General features: G+C 45.0%; 1 protein-coding gene across 4 annotated transcripts in view; it reads left to right on the forward strand.

The window, feature by feature from the left end:
- The window catches only part of EIF2A (eukaryotic translation initiation factor 2A), a 50,742-nt gene that overhangs the window by 451 nt on the left and 29,230 nt on the right, over nucleotides 1-21,061 (forward strand). For all 4 annotated transcript variants that reach the window (XM_066241838.1, XM_066241839.1, XM_066241840.1 and 1 more), the window contains exon 2: nucleotides 15,599-15,668. In XM_066241838.1, the coding sequence (XP_066097935.1) occupies nucleotides 15,599-15,668 (70 nt within the window). The remainder of the gene's footprint in view (nucleotides 1-15,598; nucleotides 15,669-21,061) is intronic.

Here is a 21,061-nt window from a genome sequence, read left to right on the forward strand (position 1 = left end):
GTTTGCAGTACTCCTATTGCGCGAACTTCTGTTGACAGACCTTTTTGACAGTGTGAAGCCATTTAGCTCTGTAATAAGGATAAAAGTACGAATACGTGACTCAGTCCGTGAGAATGACCACACCTTCTATTTAAGTAATAAAACCAAGTTTTGTAATCCTTGCTTGAATGAACTTTGTAGAACTGACTTGGAAGAGTGGAGCTGTGGAAGTACACTTTTTCACGGGATGAGAGTGTGGTCTGGGATGGTAGCAGTGAGCGTCCTAGAGACAAACCAGCAATGTTTGGTGTTGAAGTAGCTATGAGCATTTTAGAATTAGAATATGAGAGGATTGCTGAGATTGTGAAGCCGAGGCGGAGTGTATAATGTTGGAGACGGTATAAATAAACTTAGTCTTGGACAGTGTCAGGGAAGATTCTGGACTAGGATCATGGCTGAGAGTCTCTGTGAGTATCAAGTAAGGAGCGGGAGAGTTGGGAGGGAAAAGAAGACTTCGATTAAATCCCCGACGACTTAACTCAAGTAGAAGGAAAAAGAAGTCATTAGGAGACAGGTCGTTTCCTTTGGTGGAAAGGGATTATTTGCCCCTGAGGCTAGAAAGGAAACTTCTTAGCTTTTGCAGTTTTTGCCATTCTGCATTTTAAGATCTTTGTTATTTATACACTGTGCTCACTCATATTCAGTCCGTACCAGTTTATTCATCAGATATGTATCAAATACTGACTAAACTTTGTTAGAAAATATGCCAGGCAGATACTGTTAAAAGGCATAATTGTATAATTTGTAATGCATTTTTCTCTAGCTTAACAAGGGTAGCTTGTATACTATTCACAATGTTGACATACTAAATGCTTATTTGAACTCTAATTTTAAAAATTAGCACATTTTAAAAATCTGATAAATTTTCTTACTTTTTAATATGAGCAGTGGTTCCTCACTTTACAGGGCAGATTTCATCCTGTTTGTGAGGTCGGTTCCTCAGTGGAAAATATCTTACACTGTTTAGCGTAGCATGTGGAATCCTTTATAACCTTTGAGTAGCTCTTGACATTTTGTTTCCTTGCCATTCCATCCTGGTTAGTGCTCCATCTCTACTGAACTGCTTATAAAACACTTGAACAACATTTCTGCAACCTAGGACTACCCTCTTTTTCTTAATTTGGCTAGCATCTTTTTATCTTTTAAGATTCACCTCAGACATTATTGCTTTGTGAAGCCTTTCCGTACTCTTCCCAGAAAGTCTTTCTTCAAGCTACCTTGTACCTCATATATATATACTTGAATTTCTTTTCTTACTTATCACATAGGATAACTAGTTAGTTAGCTGCTTTTCTCTCCTACAAAACTTTGAACTCCTTGCCTGACCAGGAGGTTGCACAGTGGATAGAGTGCAACTGGGACTGGGACGCGGAGGACCCAGGTTCGAGACCCTGAGGTCACCAGCTTGAGTGCGGGCTCATTGGGTGTGAGCAAGGCTCACCAGCTTGGGCCCAAGGTTGCTCCCTCGAGCAAGGGGTCACTTGGTCTGCTGTACCCCCCAGTCAAGGCACATATGAGAAATCAGTCAATGAACAGCTAAGATGCCACAATGAATTGATGTTTCTCATCTCTCTCCCTTACTGTTTTTCTGTCCCTCTCTCTGGCTCTCTCTGGCTCTGCCACACACACACACACAAAAAAACAAAAACAAAAAAAACCCTTTGAACTCCTTGATTGTAGGGGTAGAGTCTTATTCCTTTTTTTCAATACCGAGTACAGTGCCTGGTATACTCTAAAGCAGGGGTCCCCAAACTACGGCCCGTGGGCCACATGCGGCCCCCTGAGGCCATTTATCCGACCCCGCCGCACTTCCGGAAGGGGCACCTTTTTCATTGGTGGTCAGTGAGAGGAGCACATTGACCATCTCATTAGCCAAAAGCAGGCCCATAGTTCCCATTGAAATAATGGTCAGTTTGTTGATTTAAATTTACTTGTTCTTTATTTTAAATATTGTATTTGTTCCCGTTTTGTTTTTATACTTTAAAATAAGATGTGCAGTATGCATAGGGATTTGTTCATAATTTTTTTATAGTTCGGCCCTCCAACGGTCTGAGGGACAGTGACCTGGCCCCCTGTGTAAAAAGTTTGGGGACCCCTGCCCTGGCCGGTTGGCTCAGCGGTAGAGCGTCGGCCTAGCGTGCGGAGGACCCGGGTTCGATTCCCGGCCAGGGCACACAGGAGAAGCGCCCATTTGCTTCTCCACCCCTCCGCCGCTCTTTCCTCTCTGTCTCTCTCTTCCCCTCCCGCAGCCAAGGCTCCATTGGAGCGGAGATGGCCCGGGCGCTGGGGATGGCTCTGTGACCTCTGCCTCAGGCGCTGGAGTGGCTCTGGTCGCAATATGGCGACGCCCAGGATGGGCAGAGCATCGCCCCCTGGTGGGCAGAGCGTCGCCCCTGGTGGGCGTGCCGGGTGGATCCCGGTCGGGCGCATGCGGGAGTCTGTCTGACTGTCTCTCCCCGTTTCCAGCTTCAGAAAAATGAAAAAATGAAAGAAAAAAAAAAAAAAAGTTTGGGGACCCCTGCTCTAAAGGTTTAATGGAGGAATAAATTAATGAAAAATAAACACAGTATAGTCGAATTAACCAAGAATGACAACTTTTTTTTTTTTTTTTTGTATTTTTCTGAAGCTGGAAACGGGGAGAGACAGTCAGACAGACTTCTGCATGCGCCCGACCGGGATCCACACCCGGCACGCTCACCAGGGCCGATGCTCTTCCCACCAGGGGGCGATGCTCTGCCCCTCCCGGGGGGGGGGGGGGGTCGCTCTGCCGTGACCAGAGCCACTCTAGCGCCTGGGGCAGAGGCCAAGAAGCCATCCCCAGCGCCTGGGCCATCTTTGCTCTTGCTGCGGGAGGGGAAGAGAGAGACAGAGAGGAAGGAGGGGGTGGGGGTGGAGAAGCAAATGGGCGCTTCTCCTATGTGCCCTGGCCAGGAATCGAACCCGGGTCCCCCGCACGCCAGGCCGACGCTCTACCACTGAGCCAACTGGCCAGGGCAACTTTTTTTTTTTTTTACAATGCTTAAAATCAAGAACTTTGTATGAGTTGAAAGGTTATGTAGTCAGCATACGCCATCATTTTTTCATAATCATAGGAGCCCAGAGAGACTAAATGATTAAAGTCTTTTGGCAATTGGTAGTCAGGATTATATTCAGTCATTCAACTTTATTGTCTTTTTTTTTTCTCCACTAAAACATACTGATTGTTGACAAAAGAAATGTTGAAACCTGTAGAGAATTTTTATAAGCATTTCAGCTGGACCTGGCCTGTGGCTCAGTGGATAGAGTGTCAGCCAGATGTATGGACGTCCCAGATTCCATTCCCAGTTGGGGCACACTGGAGAAGCAGCCATCTGCTTCTCCCCCCTCCCTCTCCCTCTTCCCTCTCTCTTCTCCTCCCAGTGGCTCAACTGGTTCGAGCATGGCCCCAGGTGCTAAAAATCTCAGTACTAGAGCATTGCCCCCCCCCCCCATGGGGTTACTGGGTGGATGGATCCCGGTCTGGGAACATGCAGGAGTCTGCCTCACTATCTCCCCTCCTCTCACCTAAAAAAAAAAAAAAAGAGTTGGAGCCAAACTGACAACACATGCAGGGGAAACAAGACCTCAAATGCTCCAGAGCAGGGGTCGGGAACCTTTTGTCTGAGAGAGCCATGAACGCCACATATTTTAAAATGTAATTCTGTGAGAGCCATACAACTACCCGTGTACGTGAAGTATTATTCAATAAAAATTTGGTGTTGTCCTGGAGGACAGCTGTGATTGGCTCCAGCCACCCGCAACCGTAAACATACGCAGTAGGAAATGAATGGATTGTAATACATGAGAATGTTTTATATTTTTAACATTATTATTATTTTTATTAAAGATTTGTCTGTGAGCCAGATGCAGCCATCAAAAGAGCCACATCTGGCTCGCGAGCCATAGGTTCCCGACCCCTGCTCCAGAGAATAGTGTTGCTGCTTCTATTATGCATTTGAAATTAAAGAAGGAGTTTAAGAAGGATTACTTGAAGGTGGGAGAAAGCAAGGTGGGGACTGGATTACGGGGTAGTTAACAAGGTTATCTGCTTCCTTAAGAGTGCTTATTCCAAAGGTGTGTTAACCTAGTTGCAGTGGACAGGGCTTGCTTAGGGCAAAGATTAACCTTGCACTGAAAACGAATAGACCTGGGAGGTGACTACCCACCATGACCTGCCCAGTTAGGACTTTATGATCGGATCACCCTCTGAGGTGACTTTCCATAGCACCGCTTATTTTTCGTCCACATGATTAATCTTTTAAACATTTTTATTATAGACATGTTAATTAGCAAACCGATTATTTTACTTCCAGAATATCTTTTAAACTCAGACCCGTGGGATTTGGAGTTGTGAATAATTTGGAGATTACACAGTAAATTTTATTAGTCTCGACTTTTCAATGGAAATGGCAAAAAGCCAAAGCATGTGAAAAGATTAATTCAGAAAACTTGATGTAACCTCAAAGCTTCAGTATTGTCACATGTAGATACTTGGATGATTAAAAAAATCTGCTGTTTTTCATCCTGCACTCTAGACTTCTCCTTAATTAAACTTGTCCTCAGGCTGACGTTCCGCACGGGAGCCCCAGGTGTGCGTGCGGCCGGTTCAGCAGCCCCGTGGGAAAGAGCACACACTTCTGCCAGTCACAAGGCTGGGCGTCTTTAGCGTGGCTTGGCCCTTGTTCATCTCTGAATCAGTCCATTTTTAATCAGATCACCAGGCCCAAATTACGTACTCACCCCCGGATGGTTCCAGTGGAGAATTAGAGTCACCTAAAAAGGGGGCCCTGGAAGCGAGGCACGGAAATCAGTAGTGGCCTTCCATGAAACCATGACGTCATAATCAGCTTGCCTATCTGAGGCCATTGAGTTCATTTATTAAAACCTGGGTCGTTTTCCTAAGTGGATAAATGTACTTCAGTGGGTGTAAAGGTTGGAAAGGGTATCTATTATAATAATCACCATATCCCCGGGATAGGGCCCATGTTTGTTGAAGCCTAGTCATTTTCTCATATTAACTCAGGCCTAGAGCAGGAAATTATTTGTGAGTATCCTGGAAAGTTTTAAAAATATATTATGTATGTGCAATATTTAATATAATTACTGTTTTCAAACAGTTATTCTGTGTGAAACTCTGGCACTTAACGTGTTGCTTTAATGAAGGAACTGTTTGCATTATCTAGATGTTTCTTTCTAATAAAACAAACATATTGCCAGATTCCCTTTGACTAAAAAGAGAAATCATTAAAAACAAGAAATCATATTCAGTCTCAATGCACAGTCAAGCTGGCTCCACATTCTGGTCACTGTTCCACATTCAGTCACTGCGACTTAAGATCAATTCCTCATTGGAAAGTCCTCTATGTAGAAAAAAATTGTTTTAGTTATTGAAAGGAGTTTATTTTGAGTTTATGTTTATTTTTGCTTTCATGAACTTATAATACAGTTTGTCTTATGTTATGAACTCAGTTTTGTGTTTCTTCTCTTACACTTTGTATATTTATTCAAATTTATACAAAAAGTTGCTCAAGCTGATTAAACCCAGAAAAGTATCTTTAGTGGCACCATGTCTTGTAGCACTTCCTCATAGTTATGCTTCTGTGAAGGGAGGTGTGAAGTAAAATATTTGTTTTAAATAGTCTTAGATGTTTGAGCTATAATGATTCAAGATTTTTTTAGTGAATTCAGTTGATAATTAGTTCCCCTAAAATAGGCACATCTACAGTGTGTCCGTAAAGCCATGGTGCACTTTTGACCGGTCACAGGAAAGCAACAAAAGATGATAGAAATGTGAAATCTGCACCAAATAAAAGGAAAACTCTCCCAGTTTCATACCTATTCAGTGCAGTTTGATGTGGGCTCATGCACAGATTTTTTAGGGCTCCTTAGGTAGCTATCCCGTATAGCCTCCACAGACTCGTCACTGACTGATGGCCTACCAGAACGGGGTTTCTCCACCAAACTGCCAGTTTCCTTCAACTGCTTATCCCACCGAGTAATGTTATTCCTATGTGGTAGTGTTTTGTTATAAACGCACCAATATTCACGTTGCACTTTGGTCACGGATTCGAATGTAGCGAGCCACAGAACACACTGAACTTTCCTCTGTACCGTCCACATGTCGACTGGCGTGGTCGTGGGCTGCTCCGCTGTATACACGGTGTTACATTGTCATCTGCGCATGCGCACATGCTGCCACATCATCCTACAGAAACTAGGAAGGTTTCCCTTTTATTTGGTACAGATTTCACGTTTCTGTCGTCTTTTGTTGCTTTCCTGTGACCGGTCAAAAGTGCCCCATGACTTTACGGACATACTGTATTATAAAGCATCATGTAGCAAGAAGGTTGTCTAATATTAATGGGTACTTTTGTCTTGTAGAATATATTGTTTTACCTTAGTACAAAAATCTTGGTCTATTCAACTTTTGGTTTTAATTTATGTTGAAAAGCTTTCAAGTGGTTTAATTTCTTGCCGTTTTGTGAAGGAAGCATTACCCAGAACAATAGGCTTGTTAAAGGCCCTTTATTTTGCTATAATTAAGACTGTTGTGAAACCAGTCAAGAGTGTTTCCATGGACCCTTCTTCTAGCTTTCCCCAATGGTGTCTTATATAACCATTGTATATTATCATAACCAAGAAATTGGCACTGATACAGTAGTATTTGCTACACTGTAGTCCTTCTTAGGGTTTCACCACTTTGTGTGTGTGTGCAGTTTAAGGAGATTTATCACGTGTAGATTCATGTAACTGTCGCTGTCAGAATGTAGAACTGCTCCATCAACACAAGGAAGATACTGACCTTTTACTTGGTACCTTCCTCCAGCTCTGCCCCTTGGCAACCGCTGATTTGTCCTCTGTCGTGGTGATTTTGTCATTTCAAGAGTGTTCTGTAAATGAAATCATAGAACATATAACGTTTGGGTTTTTGTTTTTAAAGTGCTCTTTATGTAGAATGTGAACATGTGCGTGTAGAAAAGCAACCAATTGATTTGACTCCAGATCCTTCACTTCTCCGGGAACTGAAACCCGCGGGAGACTGCGCTCCAGCAGGGGAGACCTGACGCTGTGCACACTGACTTTTCTCTCAGGTGTTGCCTTTAGGATTTTGGGTCAATCTACATGAAAGAGTGTGAGTTCAGTGGGGTTTCCCCCCCTCCGGTCTGAATTGGGACCGGGAGTCCAATCTCATTGCACTGGCAGGGGCAGTGTCTCGTGAGCACCGCTGCCCGGGACGGAGCTGCCCGGGTCCTAGACGGCTGTCAGTCCTCACCTGGCTCGGGGGCGGGGCTCTCCCTGCAGTCTCTCTTATAAAAGGCCTCACCTGCAAATACCGTAAGTTGCATAAGACATTACATTTCAGCATATGGATTGGCGGGGTGGGGTACACAAACATTTAGTCGAGCAACGCCTTTGGGGACATCCACCTGTCTGAGTTTGGGGTATGGGTATGAAATAGGCGTTTGGAAAAGGAGAGCCTTACACTGGTTGCTTCTCATACCCTGAGAGTTGCCAGTGCTGTGGCCAGAAGGCCAGCTCAGTGGGTTCAGAGGAACAGCTGCCACGTTAGTATAATGTCTGAAAACCATGAGTGTTCCCGTAAGTTAGCATTGTGGTCCGTGATAACGGGAAACAGCAAGTCTGAGGACCGAGGTCACTGGTTCAAGGGCCGTGGGAACACAGGCAGCTGATGGAGGAGAGCTTCTTTATTTTTTCTGTTTTGCCGGCCACCTCAGGCATCTGTTCTTGGGCCGGCGGTGAAGTCAGTAGAATGTGGCGTGATCACGTCACCTGTGGCACACTCATTCCCCCCAGCTTTGTGGGGACGACACCGATGGTGTGCCCTTCTGTCTTCCTGAGCCTGCATGTGGCTTCCGAAAGCACTCCCAGGTGTCTCCAAGTGCCACTGCAGCCGGTGGGAGAGACTGCCAGACTGCTGAGGGTGACAAAATGTTATGCAACCTAGGATTAAAGTGAGATCTGGTAACTGAGCTCCCGCGTGTGGGAAATTCGTTTTTTTATTAATCCACCAAGTAAGTGTTTGTTAAAACCTTAATTACAGTATTAAGAAAAGAATGGCCCGTATCATACGTGATATTGCAGAGGGGACTTGCTGATAAGAAATAGCACTGTTTTGCCTGTACAGTGAGAATAGTCACAAAGCTAAGAAGCGGTTGAGGATTTGGATGCTAAAGAATTGAATCTTGGTCCTGGCCAGTGGTGCAGTGGATAGAGCGTTGTTCCAGAACCTGCCGTTGGAGCCCAAGTCAGAACACGTATGAGAATGAGAAGCAATCAGTGAGTGCACAGCTAAGCAGAGCAAGTTGATGCTTCTCTCTTTCTCTCTCCCTTCCTCTCTCTCTGTCTTTCCCTCTCTGCCTTCCTCTCTTTCATATCAACAGAGAAGAAAAGAATTGAACTTCACAGTTTTTAAATTTTCTAGGAAAACATTTTCTGGCACAAAACATTTTATAAATGTTGCTAGTTTTTAGGGTAGATATCTTTAATCTTTAGTGTTTCATGCAAGGTGTAGCAAGAGACGGCGGTTCTTTGAAATCGTCTTGAGCCTGCTCTCTCTAAAGGACATTAGATTTTGATATATTGATATATACACAGAATACTTTGCTAGGCTCCATTTTATTCAAGGGCAAGCTACCCACAACAGTTTGACAGCTCATTCTAGTGTTCTGCCTACAGTATAAGGAGACATGGTAGCCAGTTGTATATTTGTGGATGTCTAACAAGAAACATATGATTCATTTATGTGTTTACTTAGTTTCCATCTCTCTACTGGAATGGAAGTTCCATGAGGATACAGAGTTTTATCTTGTTCATCAAGATAAAACAAGATGGTGTTTATCTTGTTTCATTCTAACTTTAAGTTATTGACTTTAGGAGGGTACATTGTGTTACTTTTGATACCTGAAAATTGAGCCAATTAGTTCTCAGGTAGAACAGTAGCTATCTGAGAGGGTCCCTGGGGAAGGGAAGGGGAATGTGGGTTAAAGCAGGAGCGGAGAGCGGCCCCTCCCGGCTTTGCTTCTTCCCGGTCATCAGAAGATCGTAAGGATTGCAGACAGCCAGCAGAAAGGAAAGGGACCCGCTGTAACTGGCTGTGCACCTCAGTAAAGCCTTTTCTTCATTTCAGCTTTTACGCTATTGCTGGTAACAAGAACTCTGGCTCATAAAAGAATAACAGTCCGAAGTCCTGTCAGTTTTACCTCTTACATCAGCAGTTCTCAACCTGTGGGTCGCGACTCACAGGTTGAGAACCGCTGTCTTACATATTGAACACTCCTTGTTTTCCGTTTGCGCTGCCCCAGCCCTAGTCCAGGTTTCTTTAATCTCTTGTGGAGCTATTGTACTTTAGAACCGTCTTGATTAGTCTCTTCACATCCACTCTTATCCCTTCCAGTTTATTCTCTAAACCAGCCTTTTCAAAACGCAGATCTGGCTTTGAAAGTCTGCTTAAACTCCCCCTGAAGTCTCGCATCGTTCTGAGGCCCCAGGCCACGAGGTTCTGCTGGGTCGGAGCCCTGTCTTGACCTCTGGCTCCAGCTCCTTCCAGCCATGCAGCCGTCCTTTCCCTCCCCGGATGCTCCATCACCTCTCCTGCCATGGAGGCATTGCTCGTGTTACTGTTCTCCTGGCGTTTGAACTGCTATTCATTCATCAGATCTCAGCACACAGATTGCTTCATCAAGGACATACGTGCTCCATAACATTTTTGGTTTAAACCTTTTTTATTTTCAATTACGGTTGACATTATTTTATTAGTTTCAGGTGTACACCCCAGTGATTAGACATTATATAACTTACTAAGTGTTCATCCCAATAAATCTCATACGCGCCTGACACCGTACATAATTATTAGAATATTTTTTATTATATTCCCTAGCTGTACTGTACATCCTTATGACTATTTGTAACTACCAGTTTGCACTTGTAAATCCTTTCACCTTTATCACCTAGCCCCACAATCCCCCACCATCCGACAACCATCAAAATGTTCTCTGGCCTGACCAGGTGGTGGCACAGTGGATAGAGTGTTGGCCTGGAACACAAAAGACCCAGGTTCAAAACCCCAAGGTCGCCCTGGCCGGTTGGCTCAGCGGTAGAGCGTCGGCCTGGCGAGCGGGGGACCCGGGTTCGATTCCCTGCCAGGGCACATAGGAGAGGCGCCCATTTGCTTTTCCACCCCCCACTCCCTCCTTCCTCTCTGTCTCTCTCTTCCCCTCCCGCAGCCAAGGCTCCATTGGAGCAAAGATGGCCCGGGCGCTGGGGATGGCTCTTTGGCCTCTGCCCCAGGCGCTAGAGTGGCTCTGGTAGCGGCAGAGCGACGCCCTTGGTGGGCGTGCCGGGTGGATCCCGGTCGGGCGGGCGCATGCAGGAGTCTGTCTGACTGTCTCTCCCCGTTTCCAGCTTCAGGGAAAAAAAAAAAAAAAAAAAAAAAATCCCAAGGTCCCTGGCTTGAGTGTGGGCTCACCAACTTGAGTGCAGGGTCATTGGCTTGAGCGTGGGATCATAGACATGACCCCATGGTCGCTGGCTTGAGCCCAAAGATCTCTGGCTTGAAGCCTAAGGTCACTGGCTTGGGTCCAAGGTCACTGGCTTGAGCAAGGGGTCACTCACTCTCCTGGATCCCCCCCCCCCCCGCCAGTCAAGGCACATATGAGAAAGTAATCAATGAACAACTAAGATGCCACAATGAATAATTGATGCTTCTCATCTCTCTCCTTTCCTGTCTGTCCCTCTCTTGCCTTCTCTCCCCCACCCCCTTTCGCTAAAGGGAAAAAAAATGTTCTCTGTATCTATCAGTATGTTTCTGTTCTGCTTGTTTGCTTATTTTGCTTTATAGATTCAATTGTTGGTAGATATATGTTTATTTCCATTTTATTATTCATTTTTTTATCTTTTCTTTTTTTTCTTCATCTTCTTAAAGAAGACCCTTAACATTTCATGTACTACTAGCTTGGTGGTGATGAACTCCTTTAGTTTCTTCTTGTCTGGGGAGCTCTTTATCTGTCCTTTGATTCTAAATGACAGCTTTGCAGGGTAGAGTAATCTTGGCTTTAGGTCTTTGCTTTTCATCACTTTGAATATTTCTTGCCACTCCCTTCTGGCCTGCAAAGTTTCTGTTGAGACATCAGCTGATGGTCTTTTTGGAGCTTTCTTGTATTAACTAACTGCTTTTCTCTTGCTACTTTTAAAACTCTTTCTGTTATTAAGCATTTGCATTTAAATTATGATGAGTCTTGGTGTGGACCTCTCTGGGTTCATCTTGTTGGGGGCTCTCTACACTTCCTGATGTCCATTTCCTTCACCAGGTCAGGGCAGTTTGTCGTCCTTATTTTTCAAGTAGGTTTTCAATTTCTTGTTCTTTCCCTTCTGGCCCCCCCATGATGAGAATGTGGGTGTACTCGCAGTTGTTCCAGAGGCTCCTTACATTGTCCTCTTTTTTTTTTTTGCTGTTCTGATTGGATGATTCTTTGCTTCCTTTTCTTTCAGATAGCTGATTTGATTCTTGGCTCTATCTACTCGACTGTAGATTCCCTGTATATTATTCTTCATTTCAGTTAGTGAGTCCTTGATTACTGACTGGTTCTTTTTTATGTTGTTGAGGTTCTCGCTGAATTCACTGAGCATCTGTATAACTCGTGTTTTGAACTCTGATCTAGTAGGTTGCTTCTCTCCATTTTGTCTGGATTTTTTTCTGGCATTTTGTCCTGTTCTTTCATTTAAGACATGTTGCGTTGTCTCTCATTTTAGCAGCCTCCCTGCATTTGTTCTGTGGATTAGGCTGAGCTGCATCTCCCAGCTTGGTAGAGGGTCCAGTGGCACAGCCTCCGGGATCATCCAAGCTTGGTGCTCGAGGGGCACTCCCTATGGGCTGTGTGCAGATGAGCCTTGATGGCTGTTGGCATGCCGATGGGAGGGATCTGCCCCCAGTCCGATCAGCTGCAAGGACTGGTGTGACCACCGGCCTGCAACCACCGTGGAGGCTCAGCTGTGCGGAATCCACCCCACAGAGCAGACTACCTCAGCAGGGCTCTGGTGCTGTTGAGGCCACCTCTTTTTATTTTTTTTTCTTTTGGTGTCAGAGACAGAGTCAGAGAGAGGGACAGATATGGACAGATAGACAGGAAGGGAGGGAGATGAGAAACATCAATTCTTCATTGCGGCTCCTTAGTTGTTCATTGATTGATCTCTCATATGTGCCTTGATCCGGGGGGCTACAGCAGACCGAGTGACCCCTTGCTTGAGCTAGAGACCTTGGGCTCAAGCTAGTGAGCCTTGCTCAAATCAGGTGAGCCCACGCTCATGCTGGCGACCTCGGGGTCTCGAACCTGGGTCCTCCACATCCCAGTCCGACGCTCTATCCACTGTGCCACTGCCTTGTCAGGTGAGTCCACCTCTTGAGTGTGTCACTGTGGGAGTGGTTGGGTGGTACTTTGACGTGGTCTAATGCTGTCCACTAGCAGTAGTAGCTCTGGGGCCTCCAGGGAGGTGCATACCAAGGTCAGCCACCACCTGTGTTCTGCCCCAGGCCACCTGGCATGAACTACAAAGCTATACACAGATGTCTGCTACTTGTGCTGGGCTTGGAGGCGCCCAGGTGAGACCAGGCTGTGAACCAACACCAGCTGCTGCTAGTGCCAGGCCTGGGCCATTTAGGAGAGGTGCAGGGCTCACTGAGGCCAGATGCTGCTTGTTTGAGAGGTTTTAGAAACATCTGAAGAATGAGCCAGGACAGGTTGTTCATATGGAAAAGCGACTGGAAACAGCATGGGTGGCCTGAAAGTTGGGTGGGGCAGGTCTCAGAGTCAGCAGGGTAGGGCTCACAGTTTGGCCAGGTGGATGGAGATCGAAACATGGTGCCTGCCCGTCTGCTGTGTGGGGTGAGGGCTCAGCAAAGGAACAGTGGCCTCTGCCAGCCCTTCTGTCTAGGAGGAAGCTGCCCTCGGCTTTTACTCAGCTGCAAGATAGTTCAGTTCCTCTTATGTCCCCAGTGTTTTTCAAGCTGCTGCCCCAGCGCTGGAGCCCAGAGGGAGGGAGTCTGAGTAAGCCCATGTAGGGGGCCCTTTAAGAGGACCGCCTGCGACTCCAGCAGCCTCTCCCTCAGCCACAATTCCTGCTGATTTTCACAGCCAGAAGTTATGGGAATGATTCTCTTCCTGGCTTTGGAACCCTAGGCTGGAGGAGCTGCTTTGGGGCCTTCACAGTGGAGATAGCCCTCCCGATTGTTATCTGCCGTGCCTGGGTGTGGGACCAGCCTGTTCCACATGTCCGCCCCTCTTACCAGTAACAGTGTGGCTGCTTCTTCATGTCCTTAGTTGTAGGACCTCCATTCAGCTAGGTGTCAGGTTGTTCTGTAGGTTAGTGTACTTCAGTGTGTTCTGTAGGTTAGTGTACTTCAGTGTGTTCTGTAGGTTAGAGTACTTCAGTGTGTTTTAGGAGGATGGGAGTACCACATTTACTTACGCTGCCATCTTGACCGGAAGTCATAACCTTTCATTTTTAAATCAGAACTCTTTATTATTCACTCTATTTGTCTCTTGTATCTTTCCTTTGTAGCACCAAAAACAGTTAAAGAATTTCATGTGTGTGACTAATCATCTGGTTAATGAGGTCAGGGACAAGGCTGATTTTTCCTCCTGTTGTATCGCCAGTATTTCAGTGTAGGGTCTGGGAGGTGGTTTTTTGCCCCCCGCAATAAGAATTTATTTCCTATTGAATGAGTTTAGTCAGTTCAACTTTAGACACTTCTAAGTCAACCATTTGCGAAGAAGAATCTAGTTCTGTACTGTAGATATTTTTGCTTATTATATCGAATTTTGTTCACACAATATTTTAGGATATTGCTATCATTGGAGACTTCTAATCTCCCTTACCCTCTTAATTTGAATAATTGTAAATATATTAAAAATGCCTTATATTTTTAAGAACTTTGAATATATACTGTATGTTTGTTACTATTTTGTGTATATCACACAGCCACCCTCTGACCCAGTATTTTTACTTTTACAGATTAGGAAACAGATTAGAGGTGGCGATGTAGCCAGGGTTCCACAGCAAGGTCGGAGCAGACGTCTGCCTCTGAGTTCAGTCTTTTCTACTACAGCACAACTGCATTGTCGCCTGTAGCAGTTAAAATTATTTTTATTTGTAAAAAGTTACTTGGGAGAGTAAGCTGATACAAAGAAGATTGAATTTAGACTCAGCTTCTAATTCTGTGTCCAACACCCACACATTCTGAAGATGACATTAAAAAGGTGAAAAGATAATATCTCAGTGCACATGCTTACATTTCTTATAAAACAGAGAAAAGTGGATTTACTGAAGTAGTCTCCTTAGAGACTAAATTGATATGTTTATAGGAAAAGGAATAAGAGAGGTATTTACCTGTCTTCACTTTGGGCTGCTTTAACAAACGAGGTAGATTGTAAACAATAGAAGCGGGTTTCTCATGGTTCTGGAGCGTGACGTCTGAGAGAAAGATGCCAGCATGGGCTGGTGAGCACCCTTTTCCAGGGCACAGGCTGCCAACCTCTTATTGTGGCAGAGAGAGAGCTAGGCAGCTCTCTGGGCTCTTCTTAAAAGGGCACTAATCCTATTTATGAGAATTCCATCCTCATGATCTAATTACCTCGCAAAGGCCCCACCTTCAAAGATCAAATTGTGATTAGGGTTTCTTTCTTTCTTCCCCTCTCCCCCTTTAATATTTTATTTATTGGCCCTGGCTGATTGACTCAGTGGTAGAGCATTGGTCTGCTGTGTGGATGTCCTGGGTTCAATTCCCAGTCAGGGCACACAGGAGAAAAGTAACCAAATGCTCCTCTGTCCCTCCCCCTCCCCTTCTCTCTCTATCTCTCTCTTTCTCTTCCCCTCCTGCAACCATGGCTCGATTGGTTCAAGCACATTGGCCTGGATGCTGAGGATAGCTCTGTGGAGCCTCCACCCTAGGCACTAAAAATAGCTCGGTTGCAAGCATGGCCCCAGTGGGCAGGGGATCGGCCTCGGTGGGGTTGCTGGATGGATCCCAGTCGGCACACGTGCGGGAGTTTGTCTCTCTATCTCTCCTCCACTCATTTGGACAAGAAGAAAGAAAAAAAAAGATTTCATTTATTCATTTTAGAGAGAGAAGGGGGGTAGCAGGAAGCATCAACTCATAGCTGCCTCCCGTGTGTACCTCAACCAGGCAGGCCTGGGGCTTCAAACCAGCAGCCCCAGCATCCCAGGTTAACGCTCTGTCCACTGCACCACCACAGATCAGGCTGGGTTTAGAGTTTCAACTTGAGGATTTGGGGGCGGCACAGACATTCAGTCTATTGCATTACCTATTTATTCTCACCAGTTACATGATTTGATGCAGGAGGGTAAGAAAAATACCCTCTTTTAATGCTAACATTCTATAGTTCTAAGAGATTTTAATATTTTCATTAATATTTTGACTGGAAGCTTTTTGTTTTTTAAGATATTTGTGATAACTGAGTATTTATTAACAAAGTCATGGTGGTTCTTTCTGTTTTTGTTTCTTTAGTTCGCGGATCAGAAGGACTGTACATGGTGAATGGACCACCACAGTTTACAGAAAGTACAGTGTTGCCAAGGTATGGTTTATTTTGTTGAGTGACATTAGTGGGAACTATATAATACATTCTACATTATTCTTATCGTTATATTCTGAAAAAAGAGAAAGAACAAGCTAGTTTTTGGGACATATTATATGTAGTGTTAAGAGAAGATGTAAAGAATGCATATACTCTATCAAGAAAAGTGATCTTTAGATGTGAAAATACTAGCTTAAGCATGTTTAAAAGAAAAAGTGTACACTGTAGTGTCATTGAGTTCAGGCTGCTAGCTTAGAAGAATTTTGTCTCAGGGAATGAAGAAAACTTCCACATGTGGTAGCCAGACCACTGCTCGTGATTTTCATGAAATTACAGCATAAAAAAGGTATAAAAAAAGGAAGGAAATATGAAAAAAATATACAAAATGTACAGCTAAATGAGTATAAATATATTTGTCTCAAAAAGAAACAATAATTGGGTAAACCAAACATGAATCATCTGTAGCAGTGGTAGTCAACCTGGTCCCTACCGCCCACTAGGGGGCGCTCCAGCTTTCATGGTGGGTGGTTGCAGAGCAACCGAAGTATAAATAAAAAGATAGATTTAACTGTAGTAAGTTGTTTTTTTTTGTTTTGTGTTTTGTTTTTTTTTTTTGTGAGAGAGAGGAGTGAGAGAGAGAGACAGAGAGAGAGAGAAGGGGGAGGAGCATGAAGCATCAACTCCCATATGTGCCTTGACCAGGCAAGCCCAAGGTTTCGAACCGGCGACCTCAATGTTCCAAGTCGACGCTTTATCCCACTGTGCCACCACAGGTCAGGCCTGTAGTAAGTTGTTTTATAAAGATTTATTCTGCCCAACTTAGCGAAAATCTGACATAAAGTACTTGGTAAGTAATTATTATTATATGCTTTAACTTGCTGTAACTCTGCTTTATAAATTTTATAAAGTAAAGTTACTTCCCTACTTTATAAATCACCATGACTGTGGAACCGGTGGGCGGTTAGAAAATTTTACTACTAACAGAGATACAGAAGTGGGCAGTAGGTATAAAAAGGTTGACCACCCCTGATCCATAGGGTGAAACGGATATAGCACACAAGGGACATGTCTGTGAGTGAACTTGGGTATAGATAGTTTTGACTTTGGACCATGTTATTGTTTTAAAATTTAAGAAATTAAAATGGAAAACGGAAACAAGGGAGCTTTGCTTTTTATTAAGTTGGTGGCATAACCATATGATGACCTGAAAAAAATCTTAAATTCATTCGGTGGTTTTGTTTTTTCAAATAGATAACTGATACTATCATTTTAAATCTATGTCATTAGGAACCAAGATATTCAGCATAACAGTGAAGGGATAGACTTGTGTGTGTCAGTATAAACTCATGGTTTTTTTCTGCATAAAGTCTCGTGTAATTCTTAGTTCTGTCTGCTGTAAAGGTCTAGAAGCAGTGAACACCCCTGCTTCCCAGCTTGTGATCTCTAAATACCGTTCCTCACTAAAGGAGCCAGTTCCTTGGAGAAGTAGCTGACTCCAGGTCTAGGGCAGAAAACGTACAAATCGAGCTAGAGACGTCTAGTGTCAGAATGTAAGGAAAAGGTTAATGGAGTTTTGTTCAAGGGCTGCAGAAGTCAACCTGAAGGGGCTCATACCAGCCTAAGATGGGAACGTTTGAGCATTAAGAATTATGACTAACGGGACTAAGACATGTCAAATATATAAAGATGCCCCTCAGAATCCCCCTTTCTCCAAAACTTACTGGTCCACATTGGAGACTGATGTGTTCTTGCTCATTGCTTTAAAAGCTGATCAGTGGAAAGGAATCAGCCTTACCTGTATAAACTTACCTTTCCTGTATAAACTTCTTCAGAGTAACCAAATTGGTGATGAGAAGAACTTCTCTCTGGAAGAATTCCAGTTAATGCAGAAGGAATGATGGGCTAGATAATCAGTATTTCGTATTCTGAGGAAATTGCGGAGCAGTGCCGTTCTAGAGTGCCTGCGCCAGTGGTTCCCAGCCGCAGTGGTTCCCAGCCGCAGTGATTCCCAGCCGCAGTGGTTCCCAGCCGCAGTGCCGTTCTAGAGTCCCTGCGCCAGTGCTTCTCAGACTCCAGCGGGCATCAGATTGCCCGAAGAGCTGTTAAAGCACAGATTGCTCTTTGCTCAGATTCTCTGGTTTATTAAATGTGAGGTGAGGATCAGGGAGTGGAATTTTTAACAAGTTCCCAGGTAATGCTAATGCTGCAGGTCTGGGGACCCCACTATGAGAAGCACCGATCTAGACAAATGATCATTAAAAGATGTCGAAAGTGGAGGATGAACTATTGGTGAGGAATTGCATAATCCGCCTGACATCACATGAATGTGTTGATCAATTTTCATCAGACTCAGTTCTCTAGAATCTTGATACAGGCGGTACGGGCCCAAGACAAGCCCTGTGGGTATCACCTTGAACCCGTGCAGGACGGGGCGTCTCAGCTCCTGCCCAGCTCCCTGAGTCAGAATCTCTAACCAGACCCGCGGCTGATCTATGTGCACATTAACGTGTGAAAAGCACTATAGAAAACAAGGATTGGCCCTGGCTGGTTGGTCAGTGGTAGAGCATAGGCCTGGCATGTGGATGTCCCGAGTTTGAATCCCAGTCGGGGCACACAGGAGCGGTGACCATCTGCTTCTCCATCTCTCCCTCTCTCTCCCTCTCTCTCCCTCTCTCTCCATCTCTCTCCATCTCTCTCCATCTCTCTCCCTCTCTTTCCTTCCCTTCCTCTTCCTCCCTCTCTCTCCCTCTCTCACAACCATGTTTCAATTTTTTCGAGCACATCAGCTCTGGGCACTGAGGATGGCTCCGTGGAGCCTCCAGCTCAGGTGCTAAAAATATCTCAGTTGCAAGCATGGCCCCAGATGGGCAGAGCATCGGCCCCAGACGGGGGTTGCTGGTGGATCCTGGTCAGAATGCATGTGGGAGTCTGTCTCTCTATCTCCACTCTTCTCACTGGGAAAAGAAGGGGAAAAAAAGGAAGAAGAAAGAAAACAGGGTTCCGTGCCAAAGCTTTCATGTTGCACTCCGTTGCAGTCCACAATCCGAGGCATCAAGAATGGGAGGAAAGGAAATGAGGCAAGAAATGAAAGCAGATATAACGCGCATGTGCTGAGCTGCCCGCAGACTCCCACAGTACACCAGGGCGCTTAGTCACGCGGAGGCGGAGTGTGTCCAGAGAGGCGGTGTGGAGCCTCTGCGCCCCCAGTCGGTTGTGTGCAGAGGAAGGGTAGGGGATTATCTGCGGCCGCAGCTTCCCATGGTCTGGTAGGGTTGGCTCTGCATGCCCGAGCTCCTCTTCCTGTTACTGCAGTTGGCAGAATGGAAGCCGTGCTGAAATCCGGGCCTCCCTCCTGGCGAGGCTGAGACAAGCGGCGGTGTGAGATGTGGCGGCCGGGTCTCCTCACGGAAACGCTGCCGCCGGGAGCGGGCACGGTCAGGTGACTCTGAGGAGGCTCTGAGTGAGTGAGTGCAGTCTCGGCATCGGAGAGGAGAACCAGGAGGCGTCGCCTGCCTTCGGGGGCCGGCAGTAGGAGCTACATGGTACTTACCTTCTTCGAAGGTAAAAATTTAAAATAAAGAAAACTGACTGACCTGACCAGGTGGTGGTGCAGTGGATAGAGCATTGACCTGGGATGCAGAAGACCTGGATTCGAAACCCCAAGCACAGGCTCACCAGTTTGAGCATGGGGTCGCTAGCTTGAGCGTGGGATTGTAGCCATGTCCCCAGGGACGCTGGTTTGAGCCCAAAGGTTGCAGGCTTGAAGCCCACAGTTGCTGGCTCGAGCAAGGGGTCACTCGGTCTGCTGTAGTCCCCGGATCAAGGCACATATGAGAAAGCAATCACTGAACAACTAAGGTGCTGCAACTATGAGTTGATGTTTTTCATCTCTCTCCCTTCCTGTCTGTCCCTCTGTCTCTCTCTGTCTCTCTCCTTCTGTCCCTCTCTCTCTAAAAAAAAACAAAACAAAACTGGCTCTAGTCAAGCTTTCGGATAAATGGCTCTCAAATTTGTTTGCATATTAGAGTGACCTGAGGAGCTTTTAAAAAACTGAGATACTCAAGTACTGGGTATTAAATGATAGTAAGGAATTGCTGTTAATTATGTAAGATGAAGTGGCATGGTGGTGATTATGTTTTTTAAAATGCCTCGCCTGACCAGGCAGTGGCGCAGTGGATGGAGTGTCGGACTGGGATGTGGAGGACCCAGGTTTGAGACCCCAAGGTCGCCAGCTTGAGCGCAGGGTCATTTGGTTTGAGCAAAGCTCACCAGCTTGGACCCAAGGTCGCTGTCTTGAGCAAGGGGTTACTCAGTCTGCTGAAGGCCCACAGTCAAGGCACATATGAGAAAGCAATCAATGAACTACTGAAGTGTTGCAACGAAAAACTAATGATTGATGCTTCTCATCTCTCTCTGTTCCTTCTGTCCCTATCTATCCCTCTCTCTGATTCTCTCTCTGTTTCTGTAAAAAAATAAATAAATAAATAAAAATGCCCTCATCGGTTAGTGATGTGTAGTGTAATACAGCAAAAAGTGATGTGAGATCTGGTTTTGCTTGAAAATATTCTGTCATTAAATATAAAAGTAGGGAGTAAATTAAACAAAACGGGCCATGAGTTAATAATTATTTAAGCTCGGTAATAGGTACATGGGTGGGTTATTGTACTCTTTCTTTGTTTTTTTGTATATTTGAAGTTTTTCATTTAAAAGATTATACCAGAAGAAAGAGACAAAATTTCCTAATTGCTAGGATTGAGAAAGGAATTCAATTCTGGATACTACAGTTGCCTTCAACCTTAAACACAATCATGGAATAAGTTATTAAAAGGACATTTTATAATCGGGATGTAAGGGGGAGATTATTAGAATCAAAATGAGCTTGCTAAGAACAAATGGTTTTAAGCTTATCTCATTTCCTTTCTGAGTAGGGTTTCCAGACACATCAGAGTAGGCCCAAGAGCGTGCTTTTGGCGAAGTGTCTGAGAAGTGATGCAGTCTTTTGGTTCGGTGATGATAAAGACAGTTGTCGTTGGTGCAGAGCTGTGAAATCAGCTGATTCATGAGTTGATTTTCGTTTGAAGGAAGGACTGTTGGTGAGCTGCAGGACCTTGTTCAGAGCTCATTTAGTGTTCTTAGCACTTAATTTAGATGACAGTTTAAGATGATGTTTTATGAGAAAGCTGTAAGGGATAACTAAGAAAGTCAAGGTGTCACTAGATCTCAGCAGGCTGGAACGGAGGCCCAAACCTGAATGAATGGAATGTGATAGTTGTGAAGTCCCACCTCCAGAGTCAGGAATGAGTTACACAATATAGGAGAGAGAACATCTTGGTCATAGCTGTTTAGTACAAGGGAGAAAAAATAATGTTTTGGTAACCACTGAGTATAAGCTG

The sequence above is a fragment of the Saccopteryx bilineata genome, chromosome 8 (assembly GCF_036850765.1).
Source record: "Saccopteryx bilineata isolate mSacBil1 chromosome 8, mSacBil1_pri_phased_curated, whole genome shotgun sequence".
Taxonomy (NCBI): Eukaryota; Metazoa; Chordata; class Mammalia; order Chiroptera; family Emballonuridae; genus Saccopteryx; species Saccopteryx bilineata.